The sequence below is a fragment of the Felis catus genome, chromosome F2 (genome assembly GCF_018350175.1).
Source record: "Felis catus isolate Fca126 chromosome F2, F.catus_Fca126_mat1.0, whole genome shotgun sequence".
NCBI lineage: Eukaryota > Metazoa > Chordata > Mammalia > Carnivora > Felidae > Felis > Felis catus.
The window spans coordinates 82,857,780-82,874,903 of NC_058385.1; the positions used below are offsets into that span (position 1 = coordinate 82,857,780).

General features: G+C 66.9%; 1 protein-coding gene across 13 annotated transcripts in view; it reads left to right on the forward strand.

The window, feature by feature from the left end:
• The window catches only part of MROH1 (maestro heat like repeat family member 1), a 63,761-nt gene extending 46,775 nt beyond the window's left edge, over positions 1-16,986 (forward strand). For 9 of the 13 annotated variants that reach the window (XM_023248544.2, XM_023248543.2, XM_019823256.3 and 6 more), the window contains 15 exons: positions 986-1,121; positions 1,227-1,339; positions 2,198-2,350; positions 7,358-7,512; positions 10,160-10,325; positions 10,889-11,085; positions 13,536-13,673; positions 14,089-14,203; positions 14,716-14,862; positions 15,103-15,291; positions 15,617-15,772; positions 15,844-15,978; positions 16,053-16,155; positions 16,233-16,298; positions 16,703-16,986. In XM_023248544.2, the coding sequence (XP_023104312.1) occupies positions 986-1,121; positions 1,227-1,339; positions 2,198-2,350; positions 7,358-7,512; positions 10,160-10,325; positions 10,889-11,085; positions 13,536-13,673; positions 14,089-14,203; positions 14,716-14,862; positions 15,103-15,291; positions 15,617-15,772; positions 15,844-15,978; positions 16,053-16,155; positions 16,233-16,298; positions 16,703-16,806 (2,073 nt within the window). In that variant the 3' untranslated portion in view covers positions 16,807-16,986. Of the gene's footprint in view, positions 1-985; positions 1,122-1,226; positions 1,340-2,197; positions 2,351-7,357; positions 7,513-10,159; positions 10,326-10,888; positions 11,086-11,514; positions 13,679-14,088; positions 14,204-14,715; positions 14,863-15,102; positions 15,292-15,616; positions 15,773-15,843; positions 15,979-16,052; positions 16,156-16,232; positions 16,299-16,702 lie in introns of those variants that run through there. The other 4 variants (XM_011291514.4, XM_019823260.3, XM_011291518.3 and 1 more) reach the window with 3 other exon arrangements.
• The last annotated feature ends 138 nt before the right edge of the window (positions 16,987-17,124 follow it).

A 17,124-nucleotide genomic window follows, 5' to 3' on the forward strand; every position in this document is an offset into this window, starting at 1 on the left:
AAAGTCGGCCTAACCGACTGAGCGACCTGGGCACCCCTGGTCTGTCTTAATGAGGATGTTTATCAGTAGTAGATGCTTGTGGTCTTTTCTCTTGGTTTTTTGTTTGTTTGTTTGTTTTTTGTTTGTTTTGCTTTGGTTTTTTTGCCTACCCAGACCCTGATTGTTTGTCTCGCTGGACCTGCTGCATGTGTCTGGATGGTTTTCGCTTCTGAGCGAGCTTAGGCGGCCTTTTCCCACAAATTCTTTCCTGGCCTGCTTTTCACATAAGCCCAGTCTAAGTAGAGTTCACCTTTGTGTGTGAGGTGACAGATGTCTGGTCTCGCTGGGAGGAACGGTGGCTAGCCCCCAAGGTCCTCCCTGCAGCCTACGGCTGGGGTGAGGGCCTTCAGCCGAGCCCTCAGAACAGCGGAGCCTGACTCTCCCTTAAAGGCACCTGTGCACGGACAGGGTGCGGGCGCTTCCCCAGGAGGCCTCATGCGTGGCGGGCCGATGGGGGCAGGTGGAGGCAGGAGACCGAGGGGTGTGCAACTGATGTTGCGAGGCCGTTTGTTCAGCGTGGGGCAGGCAGGGCTCTGTATCTGGCCAGGAAGACTAGGCCCCGGAAGATGGGCCCGGGACCCCGCTAGGGCGAAAGGAGATCTCACGCAGCCCTTCACCTGACGGGACCTGTGTTCCAGGGGAGGGAACGTCCCACACCTCCTGGCCAGGATCAGCAGAGCCCTGCCCCCCTCTGCTGCCCGTGGGGACTCCCTCTTTATCTCCTGATCGCCCCTCTGCCTGCACACACCTGCTACCGGACCCTCCTCCTCTTAGGGGTCCTGGCAGGGGAGCAGCTCATCGAGGAGCTGTACTGGTCACACCCCTGCCTGTGCCTGGGTCCAGCTGGTGCAGGGACACCTGCCCACTCCTGGCATCTTGGGGGGCCTGGCCCCCCTCTCTGTCCCCCCCAGTGTTGCACGAGGGCCCCCTCCTTCTGCCTCTCCAGGCCCTGGTGCCCTTCCACAACCTGGGCCTCCTCATTGGCCTCTTCTCCCCACGGTGCGCGGACTTGTGGCCTGCCACCCGCCAGGAGGCTGTGAGCTGCGTCCACGCCCTGCTGTACCTCCAGCTGGGCTATGAGGGTGAGCCCCTGGCTGGACAGAGCTGCTGGAGGGAGGAGGGGTGGAGCCTGGGCCTTGGGGGCCAGGGAAGCACCTGCCCGGCCTCCCTCTGCCTTGCCTCTGAAGGCTTCTCCCGTGACTACCGGGATGATGTGGCCGAGCAGCTCCTCGCCCTCAAAGAAGGCCTCGTGCACCCCGACCCCGCCGTCCTCTTCCACACCTGCCACGGCATAGCCCAGGTACCCGCCGGGGTGGCGCCGTCACAGCAGCCAGCTCCGAGCACGCCACGGGCTCTGCAGGGCGCCGGGTGGGTGTGCCACGGGGCCAGCGGGCTGGCCCTGCTTCCACCTTCCTGGGGTCAGCCCTCCGAGGCCCAGCAGCAGGGGCGTCAGGAGCTCAGCTGCCGGCTCCAGAGAGCCGAGGAAGCTGCCCCAGCCTGCGCCGTGAGCCCCCACGCCGGGACGGCACTCCTACTCCATCTGGTGTCTGGACCTGGCCCTCGGGTCCCGAGGCGGCGTGCTCTCCTGCGGAAGGAAGGAAGGGAGGGGGTGAACGGGGCCCTTCCTGGGTGGGGAGGGAGGACTCCGCGGGAGGAAAAGAAAGACGCAGCCCTGGGGGACTCCGGGCGGAGTGGGAGGTGTGCGGCTGGGGCCAGACGTGGCGCGGCTGCCGTCTGTGGTTTTGTGTCCCTTCCATTCTGTGTGCTGTCTGCTTTAATGAGTGGCTCGCTCTGCTGTGCTGACCAGACGAGGAGGGGGCTCCGGTCCGTGGCTGGGCTGCTCAGTCAGGGTGGATGTGCCACCCCCCACCCTTGAGCCTGCAGTCTGGACACCTGCAGGCCACCCCACGGGTCAGGAGGGCAGCCGCCCCCAGACTGCCTTCCAGGGGCCTGGGTCAGGCGGGTCCTTGAGGCACCCCGTGTCCCGGCAGGGCCAGGCTTCGGCCCCGGCGTGCCTCCTGTGCGTGAGCCGCCACCTCGCCCCCGCACCCACGAGGGGGCGAGGGCGGCTGGAGGAGGCACCCGGCAGCCCCCGACCCCGGGATGCTGGGTCTGTGTCCCCACCGGCTCAGTTCTTCTGACACAGCCGTCGTCCTAGATTATTGCCAAGCGCCTCCCGCCAGAGCAACTCATCAGCCTCCTGCTGACCTTGTTTGAGAGTCTGGGAGACCCGGACAAGAACTGTTCGAGGGCGGCTACCATCATGGTCAACTGCCTGCTGAGGGAGCGAGGGAGCATGCTCCAGGAGAAGGTGAGGGGGGCGGGGTGGGGCAGGGAGGGGAGGGGCCGGGCTGGGGCCCGGAAAAAGGAAGGGGAAGGGGCAGGAAAATGCGGGGGGCGCGGAGCCCCACGGCGGGTGGGCACTGGCTGGGCCCTCTGCTCCGGGCCCTTCGGAGAGTCCCACAGCTGGCTGGCCCACGGGGGCCCTGCCCGGGGCGCTCACGTGCCGCCTGCTCCTTGTGGCCTTCCCGTTCACCCTGTCACCTCTGTGTGCCCTTGGGAGCTCAGGTGGCCGTCTGCGTAGTTGTTCCCAGTCGTGCGTCAGCAGCGGCCCTGCGTCAGCGCGTGTGCAGTGACAGCTGACACGCACGTTCCGCGCTCGGGTCCCCGCGGGTGCGAGGCGGGCTCCAGGGGTCGGGTGGCTGCTACAACGCCCGCCCTGTGGATCCCCGAGAGGCGGACCTGTTGGCCGGGAGGGGGTTGAGGCTCCCTCTGGAAGTGGAGCGTCCCACCAGAGCACGGACTTGTCCTGGGGGTCCCCACGGATGTGCACGCACAGGCGTCCGCCCTCTCCGGAGTCCTTGGTCCCCCAAGCCGACACCCCGCAGGCTGCCCCTGCCTCCCTGCAGTGCGGAGCACCGGCTGGTTCGTACCCCGTAGAGACGGACTCGCACCCTTCGTGCCCTCGTGTGCCTCCCCTGCCGGCGTGAGGTCACGCACACCGTCGCCCGCGCCTGCGCACAGCCTGGCTGCCGCCTCAGGGGGCACGCGTGCAGTTCCCAGGAGGGGCCGCGTTGCCGTGGGCGTTGCCGAGGGTGTGTTTCTGTCGGGGACACGCCGGGAGAGGCCGCGCCGTTGCCGGCACCGGTCCGCGTCGTCCTGGGGGTGAGTGGCGGCTCCATGTTGAGCGGGACTCGCGTTTCTCTGGTGGCTTGTGAAGCTGAACGCTTTTGTACGCGTGTGCCGTGCGCAGCTGGAGACGCCCGTGTCTTGCCCATTTTTTTTCTGGGTTGTCTGTGTTTCTCCTGTTGATTTGTGCCAGTACTTTATATATTCCGGATACGAGTTCTCTGTCAGAGATACGCACGCACACGTGGGCACACGGACATGTGTATGTCACCAGTACCTTCTCAGGGAGGGACGAACAGGAGTTTGCTGATGGAGAAGGTGGAAGAGCATCAGAAAGGGCCACGTGGCAGGAGAGCTGTACGTGGTGACCCCTGGAGAGAGAGAGTGTCCCCTCAGGAGACACTTGTCAACGGGCCGCAGGTGTGACGGGAGGGCACGGCCACGGTAGGGTTTGCTGGGGGAAGGCTTGGATTTTATTCTGCACTCAGCGGGGCCCCCCCGCTTGGACCTGAGTGGTAGAAAGGGGCCCCGGAGGCCCCATGCACGTGGAGGGGACGGGCCAGTTCGGAGGCCGGGGCCGCTGGTGTTCCTGGTGCGTGGGTACACGGGCCGCACTCCGTGTGTCCATCCGGCTGTGAGTGCGGCTGTAACGGGTGTGCGGACGGCTGGCCCTTGGGTGAATTGCCCACGGCGGGGGCGCTGGGTCGTTCAGGCCTCTTTGAACGTTTGGAGGAGCCTCCTCTGTTCCCACGGCGGCTGCACCGGTTCGCGTTCCCGCCAGCCGTGCAGAGGGCTCCCTTTCCCCGCATCCTCACCCACACTTGTTTTTTGTTTTATTGGTCGCAGCCCTCCTGCTGGGCGTGAGGTGGCACCTCAGAGTGGTTTTGACTTCATTTCCCTCAGGATTGCTGACGATGCACTTGGCCATTTGTCTGTCTTCTGGGAGACCTGTCTGTGACCTTCGGCCATTTTGAGATGACGTTGTTTGGTCTGTTGTTGTTGGCTGTGCGGTTCTCTGTATGGCCTGGCCACCGGCACAGTATCGGGTGTGTGACCCGGGAGTGTTTTCCCATTCTGTAGCCCTCGATTGTGTCCTCGGACACCTAAAAGTCGTCGTTTTGTAAAAGGCTCCATGCCTGGGGCGGGGGGTGGGGGGGTGCGTTGAACCTAGGCCCTGAGATCAGGAGTTGCCAGGTGCTCCTCACGCACAAAAGGTTTTCGATCCGACGCAGGCCTAGGTTTTTGCCTTCTTTGCCTGTTCCTTGGGTGTCATGGCCAAGAAATCACCACCAAATCCGTTGTCATGAAGCTTCCGCCTGGTTTGTTTTTTTGGAGCCCCCGTTCCCGCCAGAGGAAGGCTCCTTTCATGGGCCCGGCGTGCCGCACCAGCCGGCGGGGGCTCAGGGTGCTGCCGCCTGCGCGGTACCCTTCCCAGCTTCGGCCCACAGACACGACACGCACCCCCCTCGCCCCGCGGAGCGGGACCGCTGACGGCCGGGCTCGTGCTTCAGCGCGTCTGTGACACGCACCTCCGTCTTCCGCGTGACGGGCACGCTCGCATCCTGCACCCGCGGAGGTCACGCGGGCCACCACTTTCCTCCCTGCCCTGAGAGGCCTTGGCAGGGGGCCCTCTTCGGGACACCAGGACACTGTTGAATGTCTCCGACACGGAATCAGAAAACGTGGTCTTGGCGGGCGGCGTGACCGGATCGAGGGCCCCTGGCCCCAGCGAGCAGCGACGGTGAAACAGAGCGTGTCGTAGCGTGAGCGCAGAGGGCAAGACGGGAGGGCGCCGGCTCCTGACCTGGGTCGTCTCGGGAGGGAGGAGAACGGCCTTCTCTGGGTTGGAGGGACGTGTGCTGGCGAAGCCAAGGGGAACAGGTGAGAGGAGACCCTCTGCAAACGAAACGGGGCTGCTGCTGTGGAGGCCTCCCGGCAGCTCCGGCCCGGCGGCCCCCGGCTCAGGCGCGTGCCCGAGAGACGTGGAGACAGACGTCCCCGCGAACACTGGCACGTAGACGCTCACGGCAGCGTCGTGCTTAATGGCCAGATGAAGGAACCTGAATGTCTGTCGGTTAATAAACGTAAATAAAACACATCCCACCCGTACGCTGAAGTGCTACTCGGCAACCCGGAGGAGTGAAGTATGAAACCCGCTCCGCGTGGATGAGCCTTGAAAACGTCGTGCCCCATGAAAGACAGCAGCCACCGGAGGCCACCTAGTGTGTGAGTCCGCAGGGCCGGGAGGGGGTCAGGGGCCGGGGCCGGGTGGTTAACGCACACGCAGCTTCTCTGGGGTGATGGCAGTGTCCTCGCGCGGCACGACCCTGTGTCTGTACGAGAGCCCGCCGAGGGCTGGACCGCGTGGCGCGTCCTGGCTCGGCGGAGCCGTGAAGAGAGTGCACGGCGGGAGACCGCGCCGTGAGGGGCGGACGCCAGCCTGGGGCACGGGCGCAGGGCCGGTGAAGGTGAGCCCTGGAGCTGCCCGGAAGGTGGAGGGCGCACGGGCCGTCGGAAGGCAGACCCCCGGCTGAGACCGGACGGAGCCGGCTCACCGGCACAGACCCCGGCCCGCGGGCCCCCCGCGGCCGAGCCCCGGGGCCTGCTGCCAGGCTCACGAGTCGCACGGATCGGAGCCGTTCACGCGCCCCAGTGGGTTCCGGCCGCCGAAGAAAATCCGCAAGAGCAAGGAAAACGCTAGAGAGGACAGATAAACCCACGGAGACGATTAGAAACACCTCTGAGGAGACAAGTCGGGGAAAGAGCCAACATCCCGGAGAGGAGGCAGCGAAGTGAAGGAAGGAGGAGAAGCCGCCACGGTCCGGCTCGAAAACCCGCCCTGGGACGGACGCACGTGGCGAAGATCCACGGTTACGTTAGTGCCGGAGGGCGGGAACGTTACGTGCACGAGCGAGGCGTGTGTCCAGGCCGGGAGCCCAGGGGAAGGGGGAGCGCCGCTGGCCTTGGCCGCTTCAGCAGTGAACTCGGACGGAAGGGCCCACAGATGTTCCTGCGTCGGTGGGAGCCAGGCCCCGGCCCAGCCGGTGTGGAAAACACCTCCTTCCTGCCAGAGCCCTGGGGCCGGGGTTAGGGACACTCTCTACCCCGGCAGCTGGGGGGGGAGGGGTGGGGGGGGGAGAGGGCGGGCATTGGGAGCAGGATCCACTTGCTGCACCCACAGTTGTGAAGCGAGTGTCATCGTGGTGACAAGCCTTTCGAGAAACGGTGGTAAGGACACCGGTCCCCATGGCCGGGTAGGGACCGCTGGCCTGCCCCACTCCAGGCACGTGGCCTCCCACGTTTCCTAACATCCGAGTTGCGCACCTCTTGTGCCCCGCACGCTTGCAAGACTCTACCACACGAGCAGGCGTGGGCCTGGCCTGGAAGGTCCCAGGTCGGAGCCAAGACCTGTACCTCCCTGCTCCTCCTGCTGCCCGGCCGTCGGGTGGGCTCCTCGGCCGGCTCCGCCCAGGCACCTGGGAGGTGGCCGAGTCCACAGTCGGCTGGCTGTCCCTGTCCAGGGACTGTGTCCCTGCCGCCGTCTGTCTGCTGTCGTCTTGGACTGTGGTGTCTTCCCGCTGTGCAGCCGGGGCAGTAGGCGATCCCCGTGGTGGGGCCTGGCACCCCTTTCCCAAGAGCCCTGGGCACCCGCAGTGACAAGCCCGTGCCCAGAAGAGGGCCCGCTTGCCACGTCGGGGCCTGGGCTGTGCTCTGGCTGCCCCTTCTTGCACCGGATGGCCCCTCTCGCTTCTGGGATGACAGCGGCCTGCCAGCCGCGGTCCAAGAACGAGCGTCCCCTTCCTGGTCCTCGCTGTCGCAGCCCACCGCTTACCTTGCCTTTGCTGGGCGAGGGCGGCCGCGCGCTGCCTCCAGAGGCCCGGGGCTTGCGTCCCCACGTGGGGGCGTGCGGGGCCATCGCAGCTGCCGGCCTCCGCGCTCCGTGTGTCACGCGAACGCTGCCCGTGTGCACCCTGGCACGCGCTCCGCTCTGGTGGCCTCCCACGTGGAATCTGGGTACCCGCACCGGGACGTGGCATCTCTCTCCGTGGTGGCCGGCGGTGATCCCGTGGGACTCCCGCCTCCCGTGACCCTGGCTGGGGGGCTCACAGCTGGCGGCTCTGATGGTGCTGGAACGCCTCCTGGGGTGGGTGTGCCCAGGGCCTGACCCCCCCGCGCCCCCGCCCCACAGGTGCCCGAGATCGTGAGTGTTCTGCGCTCAAAGCTGCAGGAGACCCGAGAGGAGCACGTCCTGCAGGCCGCACAGCACAGCGTGTACCTCCTAGCGTCCCAGCACTGCGCGGCCGTGGTGTCCAGCCTCTTGGGCAGCCCCCTGCCCTTTGACAGGTACCCTGCGCCTGCCGGCCTTTGGGGTGGATGGGGTCCCGGCCGCCTGGGCCGCAAGCCGAGGTCAGCCCAGACTCGGCACTCGAGGGTCCCGTCTGCCCCGCGTGGCGCCCCGGCACCCCTGGCCCCTTCCCGCGTTCTCTGTCCCCGCTTCTCGTCTGCAGGGCGCCTGTCGCCATCCCCAGCCCCCCACCCCGTGCACCCCCACTCACACCCCCAGCTCCCGAGTTTCCGCCCACGAGCCTCACAGGAGAGCGTCTCTCCCGGCCGAGGACCACGCCCTGGTCCTGCCTTTGCTGTGCGCAGGGCTGGGAGTGGTCTCGGACCCCGGCGCGGTTGGTACCGTCTGCCCGCCGTCGGGCGCCGCCGTTCTCCCTGACGCGTGTCCGCTCTGGGGGTGTGCCGCTGGGCGGGGGTGAGCGCACGGTCACGGCCCCTCCTCCCCGGGAGTGCCTTCTACATTTCCATCCCGTCCCCGCCAACCTTTCCTCGTCCATCTGTCCTTCCAGCGTAAGTGGCTGCATCTCCCCACCGACGCGGTGGGACGGGACGGCAGCCTCAGCGGGGACCCCTCTTTGCCGCTCCTCTTCTGTCCTGATCGCCTTTCTTGTGTCTTGTGGCCGACGGGCTCTTTTTATAGATTGGTCTTCTCCTGAATTAGTTTGGAAGTTGTCTGTTCTAGTGGTTGCCCTGAGAGTGACCCCGTGTGCGCAGAGCCTGGCTCACGACTGCCTCCCTTCGGGCAGCCCGGGCCTTTGCCGCCCCCCCCCCCCCCCGCACGTCCTCACTTACAGGACAGGGTAGGGTCGCGTGTGGCCCGCCGTCAGTGCCCCTGCTGGGTCTGCTCACGCACCTGCCACCTGCTTCTCGCTAAGAGCACACAGTGTCCACACCACTGGCTGCAGCGTCCCGTGCCTGCAGGCGGCCATCCCCCAGGCGGCTCCCGCCCGGCCCTTCTCGAAACCCGAAGGTCGCCGCTGTCTGACTGCTATCGTCAGACAGGCGTTTTGCCTGATCTTGAACTCAAGCAGAATCAGTGTGAGCAGAATCGTACGGAATCTTCTCCTGGCTTCCTCGGGGTAGCGCGCTGTCTTCGCGGCGCACGTGCCGCTGCTCGTCGTCATGCTGCGCTGCAGCCGTGGGCGACACGCCGGCCGCGTCCAGGAGCCGGACGGTCCTGGGGCAGGGGGCCAAATGTGACCCGCCGCCCGTTTTTGTACGGCTGGCGAGCCAAGAATGAGTTTTAAACTTACAAACGGTTAGAAAAAAAATTTTTTAAAGAGTATTTCATGATGTGTGAAAATCACACGGGATTAAAATTTGCCCACACGCGAAGTATTCTCGGAACGTGGCACACCCGTTCGCCTCCGCGTTGGTGTCTGTGTCGGAAGCGTGCCGTGCCCCGCCCTGGATGCAGGTGGACGGGGCTGCCCAGTGGCGAAGCCCCGTGCCTCCCCGGTGTCCCTCTCTCCTGGTGGCATCTTGGCCCCTCGCTTTCCTTCACCTGAACTAGGTCCTCCAGACTGCGGGGGGCGAGCTCTTTACTGGCCATCGGAAGACACGTTCCTCCGGCCGCCCTCCGGGGATATTACTTCGGTAGGGTCGGCGTTTGGGTTGGGCCGGTCTCCCGTGCCGGGAGGGGGCACGTGGCTGTTCTCTGGCTCCCACGGGACTCACTAGTGCTGTCGTTCTGAAGGGAGCCCGCCGGCTTTTCTCCGCTGCGCACGGGCCGGGCACTTGTCACTGGTGTCCTGCCTGCTGCCGGCAGGGGCCCGCGGCCTGCTTTCCTTCATCCTCGTGCGTTCTGAACCCTTGCCAGCCCTTGTCTTTTCAGATCCTCTCTCCACCCTGTGCTTCTGGGACAGCCTGTCACCCCACCCCTCACGTCTCTGGTTCTGGTCTCTGAATTTCCACTGTGGTCTTTCTTGTGCTGACTTCAGGTGACTTCTTCCCGTGACCTTCCACTTGTCCCACGTCACCCCTGCTCTGCCCAGGCTGGCGCCAGTTGCCTCTGCAGGGCGCAGCGTCCCGTGTGTCGTGTCCGAAGGGCCGTGGGTTCTCTTTCAGAGTTGCTTATCGAGGGGCACCTCAGGGCGGAGGGGGGGGCCTCCGTGGGTTAAGTGACCGACTCTTGGTTTTGGCTCAGGTCGTGAACTCACGGTTTGTGAGTTCGAGTCTCGCGTTGGGCTCTGCTGACGCTGCAGAGCCTGCTGGGGGTTCTGTCTGCCCCTCTGCCCTGCTCTCTCTCCAAGTAAATTTTAAAAGTTGCTTATCGAGTTTTGGAGTTTCCGGTTCCCATTCGGTGCTTGAGGTCTGTCGTTTCGGTCTGTAAGCGTATTAAGAGCTGTAGCTTCTGCGGGGCCTCGCCCCCGAGGCCGAATGAGGCTGTCTCCTGCAGGAAAGCCTCCTGTTTGCTTCTGGCAGCTCCCAGGGGACTTCAGGGCCTCTGTTCGGGCCGAGACTTTTCTCCCTGCCCTTTATTGCCAGTGCTGCTCACCGGGGTCGGGGGACGGGGTGGGTTCGTTTGGATGCGAGGTCAGGGCACCGCCTGCCTGGAGCGGAGCCCTTGGAGTCTTGTGGGTGCATCTGGGGTGTGGAGCCGAGCCGGCGGTGGCCTGGAGGTGACTGTCCTTCTGCCCTGCGGCAGCCACACCTGCACCCTGTGGCGGGCGCTGGCCCTGGAGCCCAGCCTCACCGCACAGGTCCTGGGGCTGCTCCTGGAGAAGATGAGCAGGGACGTCCCGTTCAAGGAGACCCGGGCCTTCCTGCTAAGCAGCTCCCCTGGCCGCGAGGCCACGCTGCTGCCCCTTGCGGTGAGTGGGGCCCCGGGGCTGATGCGCACTGCCCCCTTCTGCCTGCTCCCTGCGTGGTGAGGGGGCCGGGCGAGGGGCCGCGCTGCCCCTGGCGGGAGGAGGACCCCACAGGGGGCCTGGGTGCCACCCCTCAGGCACCTGGCAGCTAATGGGGGCGCCGGAGCCAGGCCAGCTCGGAGCCCAGGCTCGTAAAGGCCCCACAGGTGTTGGTCCCCAAGGGAAACCGCTCCGTTTCATCCTGCGGAAAAAAGCAAGCCTGGCTTGGCAACATTTCCAGCAGTAAAAGCAGCTGTGAGAATTTCCTCCTCCTCCCGCTATGGAAGCAAGGGCAGATGGTCGGAGGCCTGTCCCCAAGGGGGTCACGCTGCCCCCGTGCCTGCCTCCTGCCCCGGGGGCCTCCCGCTCCCCCCCCCCCCGCCCGCCCCAGGACCGAGACCTCTCAGCCCGGCGGGGGCTTCGGGCTGGTGTGGTTCTGGGGTGCAGAGTCCAGCCTTCACCGTCGCCAGCCCCGTTAGAAAGGGCTCCGGCGGGAGGGCTGAGCCTGAAGCGGCCCCTGTCCGCAGGCCACGTGTGCCCTGCACGAGGTCCTGAGCGCCCTGGAGTCTGGGCCCGCGGTGCTCGAGCTGTACCCGCAGCTGTTTGCCGCGCTCCTGCTGCGGGTCAGCTGCACCCTGGGCGTCCTGCTGCCCCGGAGCCTGCAGGCCAAGGAGAGGAGGAGCGTGGGCTCGGCCGTGGCCCCCAGGAGCCTCGAGCCCTGCAGGTAACCGGCTCCTCCTCTGCCGCCGCAGCACCACTGCGTGCCTGGCGTCCTGGCGGGGGCGTACGGGATGGGAAGGGCGGGCACCACACTGGGGCCCCAACTCGGACTCAGGAGCTAGTGTGTGCCTGGGGAGCTGGGACCCCCCCCCCGCCGCCCCCCGCCGCCCCCCGCCCCAGGGATGATGTTCCAGGCTACACTGTCCACCCTGGCGGTGCGGTTTCCTCGGGCCGTGTCTGGGACAGGCACCGTGGGAGAGGCGGCCCCAAGTCTGTGGGGTGGTGCCGTCCTCAGGGTGGCCCGCAGGGGCTGTGTGGGGACACTCCGGTGGGCCCAGAGCAGCACCGCCTTTCGGGAGGTGGGGCTACGGGGAGTATTCGGGGTGCACGTGGGGCCTGGGCTGAGCCCCCACCTCCACCCCCGTGTCTGCAGCCTCGGTGCTCGGCCCTGGGTCCCTGCTCCTTCTGCACCAGAGCCGCTTCTTCCGGCAGAAAGCGTGCAGTGGCCTCACCGCCTCTCCCCAGGGCCCCCTACAGGGGTCAGATCCCCAGCCCCGCGGGGAGGGCTCAGCACCAGCCCCTCCACCACTGGCCTGTGCAGGCACCTTCCCTCTCTGCTCTTTTCGGGGGTGCGGGCCCTGGTGGTCTGCCAAGTGGGCCCTGGGGCGGGAGAGCGGGACAGGCAGGGTGGAGCTGCTTGAGGGAGGTGGTGGGTGGAAGGCCTCAACAGCTCGGGCGTCGGTCCCTGGGGTCGTCCCTGGGCCCACCACAGTGGCACTTCGGAGCCCAATCGACGGCCCCGGGGCCACGGGGCAAAGGGAGGAAGCTGATACCCCAGGGCCTGCAGACCTCCCCACCCGTTCCAGGCACGTGGGGCCGGACGGGCCCCGTGCCCCGTGGTGGGGACAGACGGGGGCAGCGTCAGTACGCCCCGCCCCGCCGCCACCGCCGCCACAGGAGCACCCGGGCCTGGCGCTCTGGGAGGGGCCGCGTGCCGGAGCCCGGAGCCCACCCGGCTCTGCGCAGACCGAGCAGAAAATGCGAATGCGCTGGCAGACACCGCCGGGACTGCACGCCACGGCTCGCGAGCCCTCAGCGGGGGCCCTGGGCTGCCACCCCCTGAGCTGAGACGTGCGCGGAGCCAGGCGCAGGTAGAGGAGGCCCGTCAGGCCACGGTATGGGCCGCATCCGTAAGAGCTCCAGGCAGCGGGGTGGACGAGCCAGGGAGGTGCCTTCTCAGCCAAACCTGCATCTCCCCACTTTAGATTGGCCGTAGCCAAAAATCGCCCTAAATGAGCCGTCTTGGTCAAAGGCAGGCCACCTGGTGGATGCCCCTACCTCGGTTGCTGGCCGTGTCAGGTCAAGCGTCCACCCTGGGCCGGGAGCTCCCAGGGCCGGCGGTGCGGGGCCACACGCATCTGCAGGCCGGTGTGAGGCCTGGAGTGAGAGGTGGCCACTCGCAGGGGCGAGGTCAACACCGGGCCGGGGCTGCTATGGCCCCGAGGCTCCCCACGTGGGGTTCCGAGAGCCCCGACGAGCTCTCTTCGGGCCTCGGGCTTTGGTGTGAGGTTCTCCCGGGTGCCAGACCCATGCTGCTCCCCACCCCCCAACCCCCCACCCCCGACCCGGGACCATGGGCCGTGCCCCTGCGGCCTGCCCGCCGCCAGCCCCGCGTGCCCCAGCTGGGCCCCGTGGGCGCAGCCCCCACCAACCGGGGAGACAGGAGAGCCAAGTGCCTGCAGGGCTGTGGGGGCAGGCACAGCAGCAGGCTCAGCCCGGCCCAGCCCACCCCTGGCCGAGTTTCTAGAGGGAGCCGGGCACATCCTGGCTCCCAGGTGGGAGGCCCTTCCTCACTGGCACAGAGCCCCATCTGTGGTCCCCTCCTTGGGCTCCGGGGTGTCCCAGGGTGGGTGTGGCTGTGCGCACGCGAAAGCAGGGGACTTAGGTGCAGGAACAGAGCCTGATTCTCAGGGTGTCAGGCATGTCTGAGGCCAGACACGTCTGTGGTGCAGCCACAGCCCCAGGCCTTTGGAGACCCTGCTCCTCCCTGCCTACTGACACTGGGTTTCCCAGGCACTCATCCGAAGGCTCCGTGCTGCCCAGGCAAGAAGAGTCAGACGCCGATCTGTCTTTTGGGTTCATTTTTGTTAACGATTTTGTTTTCTTTTTCTTCTTGTCTTAGTTTAATTAATGAAGGTCTTTAAAGCAAGGGACAAAAGCTGTTGGTTGTTACCCTAAAAGTGCCGGAGGGCCCTGCCTGCTTCCAGAGGGTCTTGGGGACGCTGCCCATCGTGGGGGATGGGTGGCCAGATGTCTCAGCAGCTTGAGACCAGAGAGGAGGGGAGGCTGCTCCCCAAGAGCACGGGTCTGTGCGTATGGTACGGAGCAGAGGGACACACGGGGCCTCTGCCGCCCTCACCCCGCCCCCCAAACCCACCCCCGCGTGTCCCGCAGCTGCGCGGTGGATGCTCTGCAGGCTATGCTGCTCCGGGGGGGTAATGAGGACGTGGTGCGGCGTGTGGAGCTGGAGGGGGGCTGGCAGCTGCTCAGGACCTCGGCAGGACATGAGGAGGGGGTCACCCGGCTAGCCAGGTAAGGGGGCCGTGCCCCTGCACACAGGCTCCAGCACCACTGAGGCACAGTAGGCCAGGCTCTCTGACAGCAGATATTTAGGGGCACCTGGGAGCCAGTGAGCCCAGCTTGGGGCCTCTGGCACATGTGTGGAAGCGGAGAGGCCACCAACGCAGCTCTGAGCTTCTGGCCACGTTGACGGTCTCGGGGTGGGGGGCAGCGGGAAGGCCCCTCTACGGAGGCCTGGTGAGGTGGGCTAGGATACTAGGGAGGGAGGATATTCAGGGTTCAGCACCTGGGGCGAGGGCCTTAAGGGCCGGGGCCCTTGACCAAGCGGGCTGGGAGGTGGGGGCAACCCCTTGGGTCCACGTTGGCTTGGGTGGCTTCGGAGCAGCCTGAGGTCCCAGCACCTGTGCTGTGTGGCCTCCTTCCACAGCGCCATGGCCAAGTGTGCAGGCCCCCGGCTGCCCCTGGTGATGAAGGCGCTCGTGTGCACACAGAGCAGTGTATATGAGATCCAGAGGGTCACCTCCACAGCGTTCCTGGCCGAGGTACTTGTCACTTGTTCCGATCTGCTGAGGGCCTGGGAGGGTGGGGAAGGAAGCCCCCTCCACACAGGCAGGCACCGGCCTCCCCAGCCAGGGCCATCGCCCAGTTCCCGCTTGGCGCTGCTGGGTCCAGAGGCCGCCGGGCCAGGCCTGGTGACAATCCCACTCTGTTCAGTGGAGGCCTCGGCTGTGCGGTCTGTGCTGGGCCCTCAGGGGGGACGCACCAGCAGCCACAAGGCCCGAGCCTCCCTTGGATGCCCCCTTGTGGCCGACAATGCCAAGACTTGCCCAAAGGCCACGGCATTGGGAGCTGGGGTGTGGCCGGGGTCAGGAACTGGAGAGAACCAAGGGAGGCCCTGAGTTGGCCTCTGCCACGTCCACTCCTCGTGCATGTGAGCTGCCCGGTGGCGGGGAGCAGGCGCTGCTGCGGAGGCAGCCCGGACTGGCCAGGGTGGAGCGAGCCCTGGGGGTGGGGGAGGGTCAGTGGCAGGTGGTCACAGCACCTCTGCCTTTAGCTGCTCAACAGCAACGTGGTGAACGACCTGATGCTTCTGGAGTCGCTGCTGGACAACCTGGCGGCGCGGCAGAAGGACACCAGTGCCAGCGTGCGGCGGCTGGTGCTGCGAGGCCTGGCCAACATCGCCTCCAGCTCCCCGGAGAAGGTGAGTGGGCAGGGCAGTCACCGCCCCCCGCCCCCCTCCCCCCCCCCCCAGCCCCCGCTGCCCTGCCTGTGGCTTAGGGACAGAAGAGCTGCGGTGGGCAGGGAGACCCAGACAGACACCGTGTGGGCAGCGGGGACCTTCAGGGAGGTGGCCCACTGACCAGCACAGTGGGGGCGAGCCTGCGGGGTGGGGAGCCGGGTCCCCCTGGCCCCGTGACAGCTGAGTGTGGGGCACCCCCAGGTGCAGGCCCACGGCCCCCAGCTCCTGACAGCCATGATCGGCGGGCTGGACGACAGGGACGACCCTCACAGCCTGGTGGCCCTGGAGGCCATGGTGGGCCTGGCAAGGCTCCTGGAGCTGGTGAAGCGCCAGGACCTGCGCTCCGTGCTGCTGCACGTTGCCATCCGGATCCGGCCCTTCTTCGACAGCGTAGGCCGGGCAGGGTGCAGGGGCTCCGACAGGCCGGTCGGCCTCCCCCCTCCCCCCACCCCTGCCAGGCGGCCTGGAGCCTGCTCCCCGGGCCCCCGCGGGCCGTGGCACCCCCACCTCCACCCCACCCCTAGAGCTCAGGGCTGGTCTCAGCCTGGAGCTGCTCCCCATGCCAGCCTGTCTCGGTCAGTCCCCAGGCGCCCATGCCACAGGGACAAGGAGGGTGGCCCAGGGAGGGGGCCCAAAGCCCGGTGCTGGCTGACACCTGCCCTCCCACCCCGCCCCGCCCCGCCCCACCCCACCCCACCCCACCCCACCCCACCAGGAGAAGACGGAGCTCCGCTCTGCGTCCATCCGCCTCTTCGGGCACCTCAACCAGGTGTGCCACGGGGGCTGTGAAGACGTCTTCCTGGAGCAGGTTGTTGCTGGGCTGGTGCCCCTGCTGCTGCACCTGCAGGATCCCCAAGCCCCTGTGACCAACGTGAGTCACCGGCGGGGACGAGCGAGCCGGGCCCCGCTCACAGGTCAGGGACTCAAGTTCACGCCCTGCAGGCCTGCAGGTTCGCCCTGCGCCTGTGCGGCCCCAACCTGCAGCATGAAGAGCTGGCGGCCGTCTTCCAGAAGCACCTACAGGAGGGCCGGGGCCTGCACTTCGGGGAGTTCCTCAACGCCACCTGCAAGCTCCTGGTGAGGGTGGGGCGCACTGGGTACCGGGGAGGGGGCCGGGGGCCTGGGACCGAGACCGAAGGCCTTCTGTGCAGATGTACCACTTCCCGGAACTGCTGGGCCGCCTGGCGGCCACCAGCCTCTTCTACTTCAAGAGCAGCTGGGAGGACGTCCGTGCTGCCGCCCCCATGCTCATGGGTGAGCCCTGCCCCACCGTCCCCTTCTACCTGTGTGAGCCCCTGCCCTACCCTGACCCTGCCCTGCCCTTGCCGCAGGGTTCCTGGTGCTGCACGCCGAGCCGGAGCACCAGCCACAGGTGGACCTGGAGCAGATCACGGCAGGTGAGCCCCGCCCTGCCCCGGCCCCGCCCCCCCAACCTGTTGGCTGCTGAGCCCCGCCCCGGCCCCGCCCCCCCCCAACCTGCCGCCTGGAAGGGGCCTCCCTGACCTGTGGGCACCAGGGGACTAAGTGATTTTCCTGGATTTCAAGGATTTTTCCCCTGTCACTGGTGACCTCATCGTCTCTAGTAATTCACGGAAACTTCTTAACTGTTCCAAAAGAGCTTAAAAAACACTAAAAAAGGAAAAACTATCTTTCCGTTGGCTCCCAGGCGCTCCCGGCAGAGGCCTGTCTTAGGAGGGCGGTGGGCGGGTGGCCCCCCGCACAAGGCGGGGGTGCACCACGGGGTCCTGGCCCCCCAGGCTCCAGGCACCGGGAAGGGGGCGGGGCCGGGACACCCTGATAGTGGCTCCCCGTCCCCCAGCGCTGCAGCTCCTGCTCAAGGACCCAGCCCCCCTGGTGCGCGCGAAGGCTGCCGAGACCCTGGGCCGCCTGGTCAAGTTCGCCTGAGGCTCCCGCGGCAGTGCCAGCCCGGGTCTGCGCCTGAACCCCCCCCACGACGGGGCCCTGAGGAGCTCCCTGCTACCAAGGGTCCAACCCCTGCCATTCCAGACAAGGCCCCTGGAGGCCGGGAGGGCAGGCAAGCTGCTGTAACCCCTGGTTTCCAATAAAGCCATCCGCTCCTCAGCAGCTGGCGTAGGCGTGCCAGGACGTAGCCTGCCCTTGTGGGGTGGGTCAGTGGGGTGCCCCTGCGCACCAGGCGAAAAAGGCCCCAAGCTATGGGGTGGGGGGGTGGGAGCTGGTCAGGAAGCCCAAGTCAAGGTCACA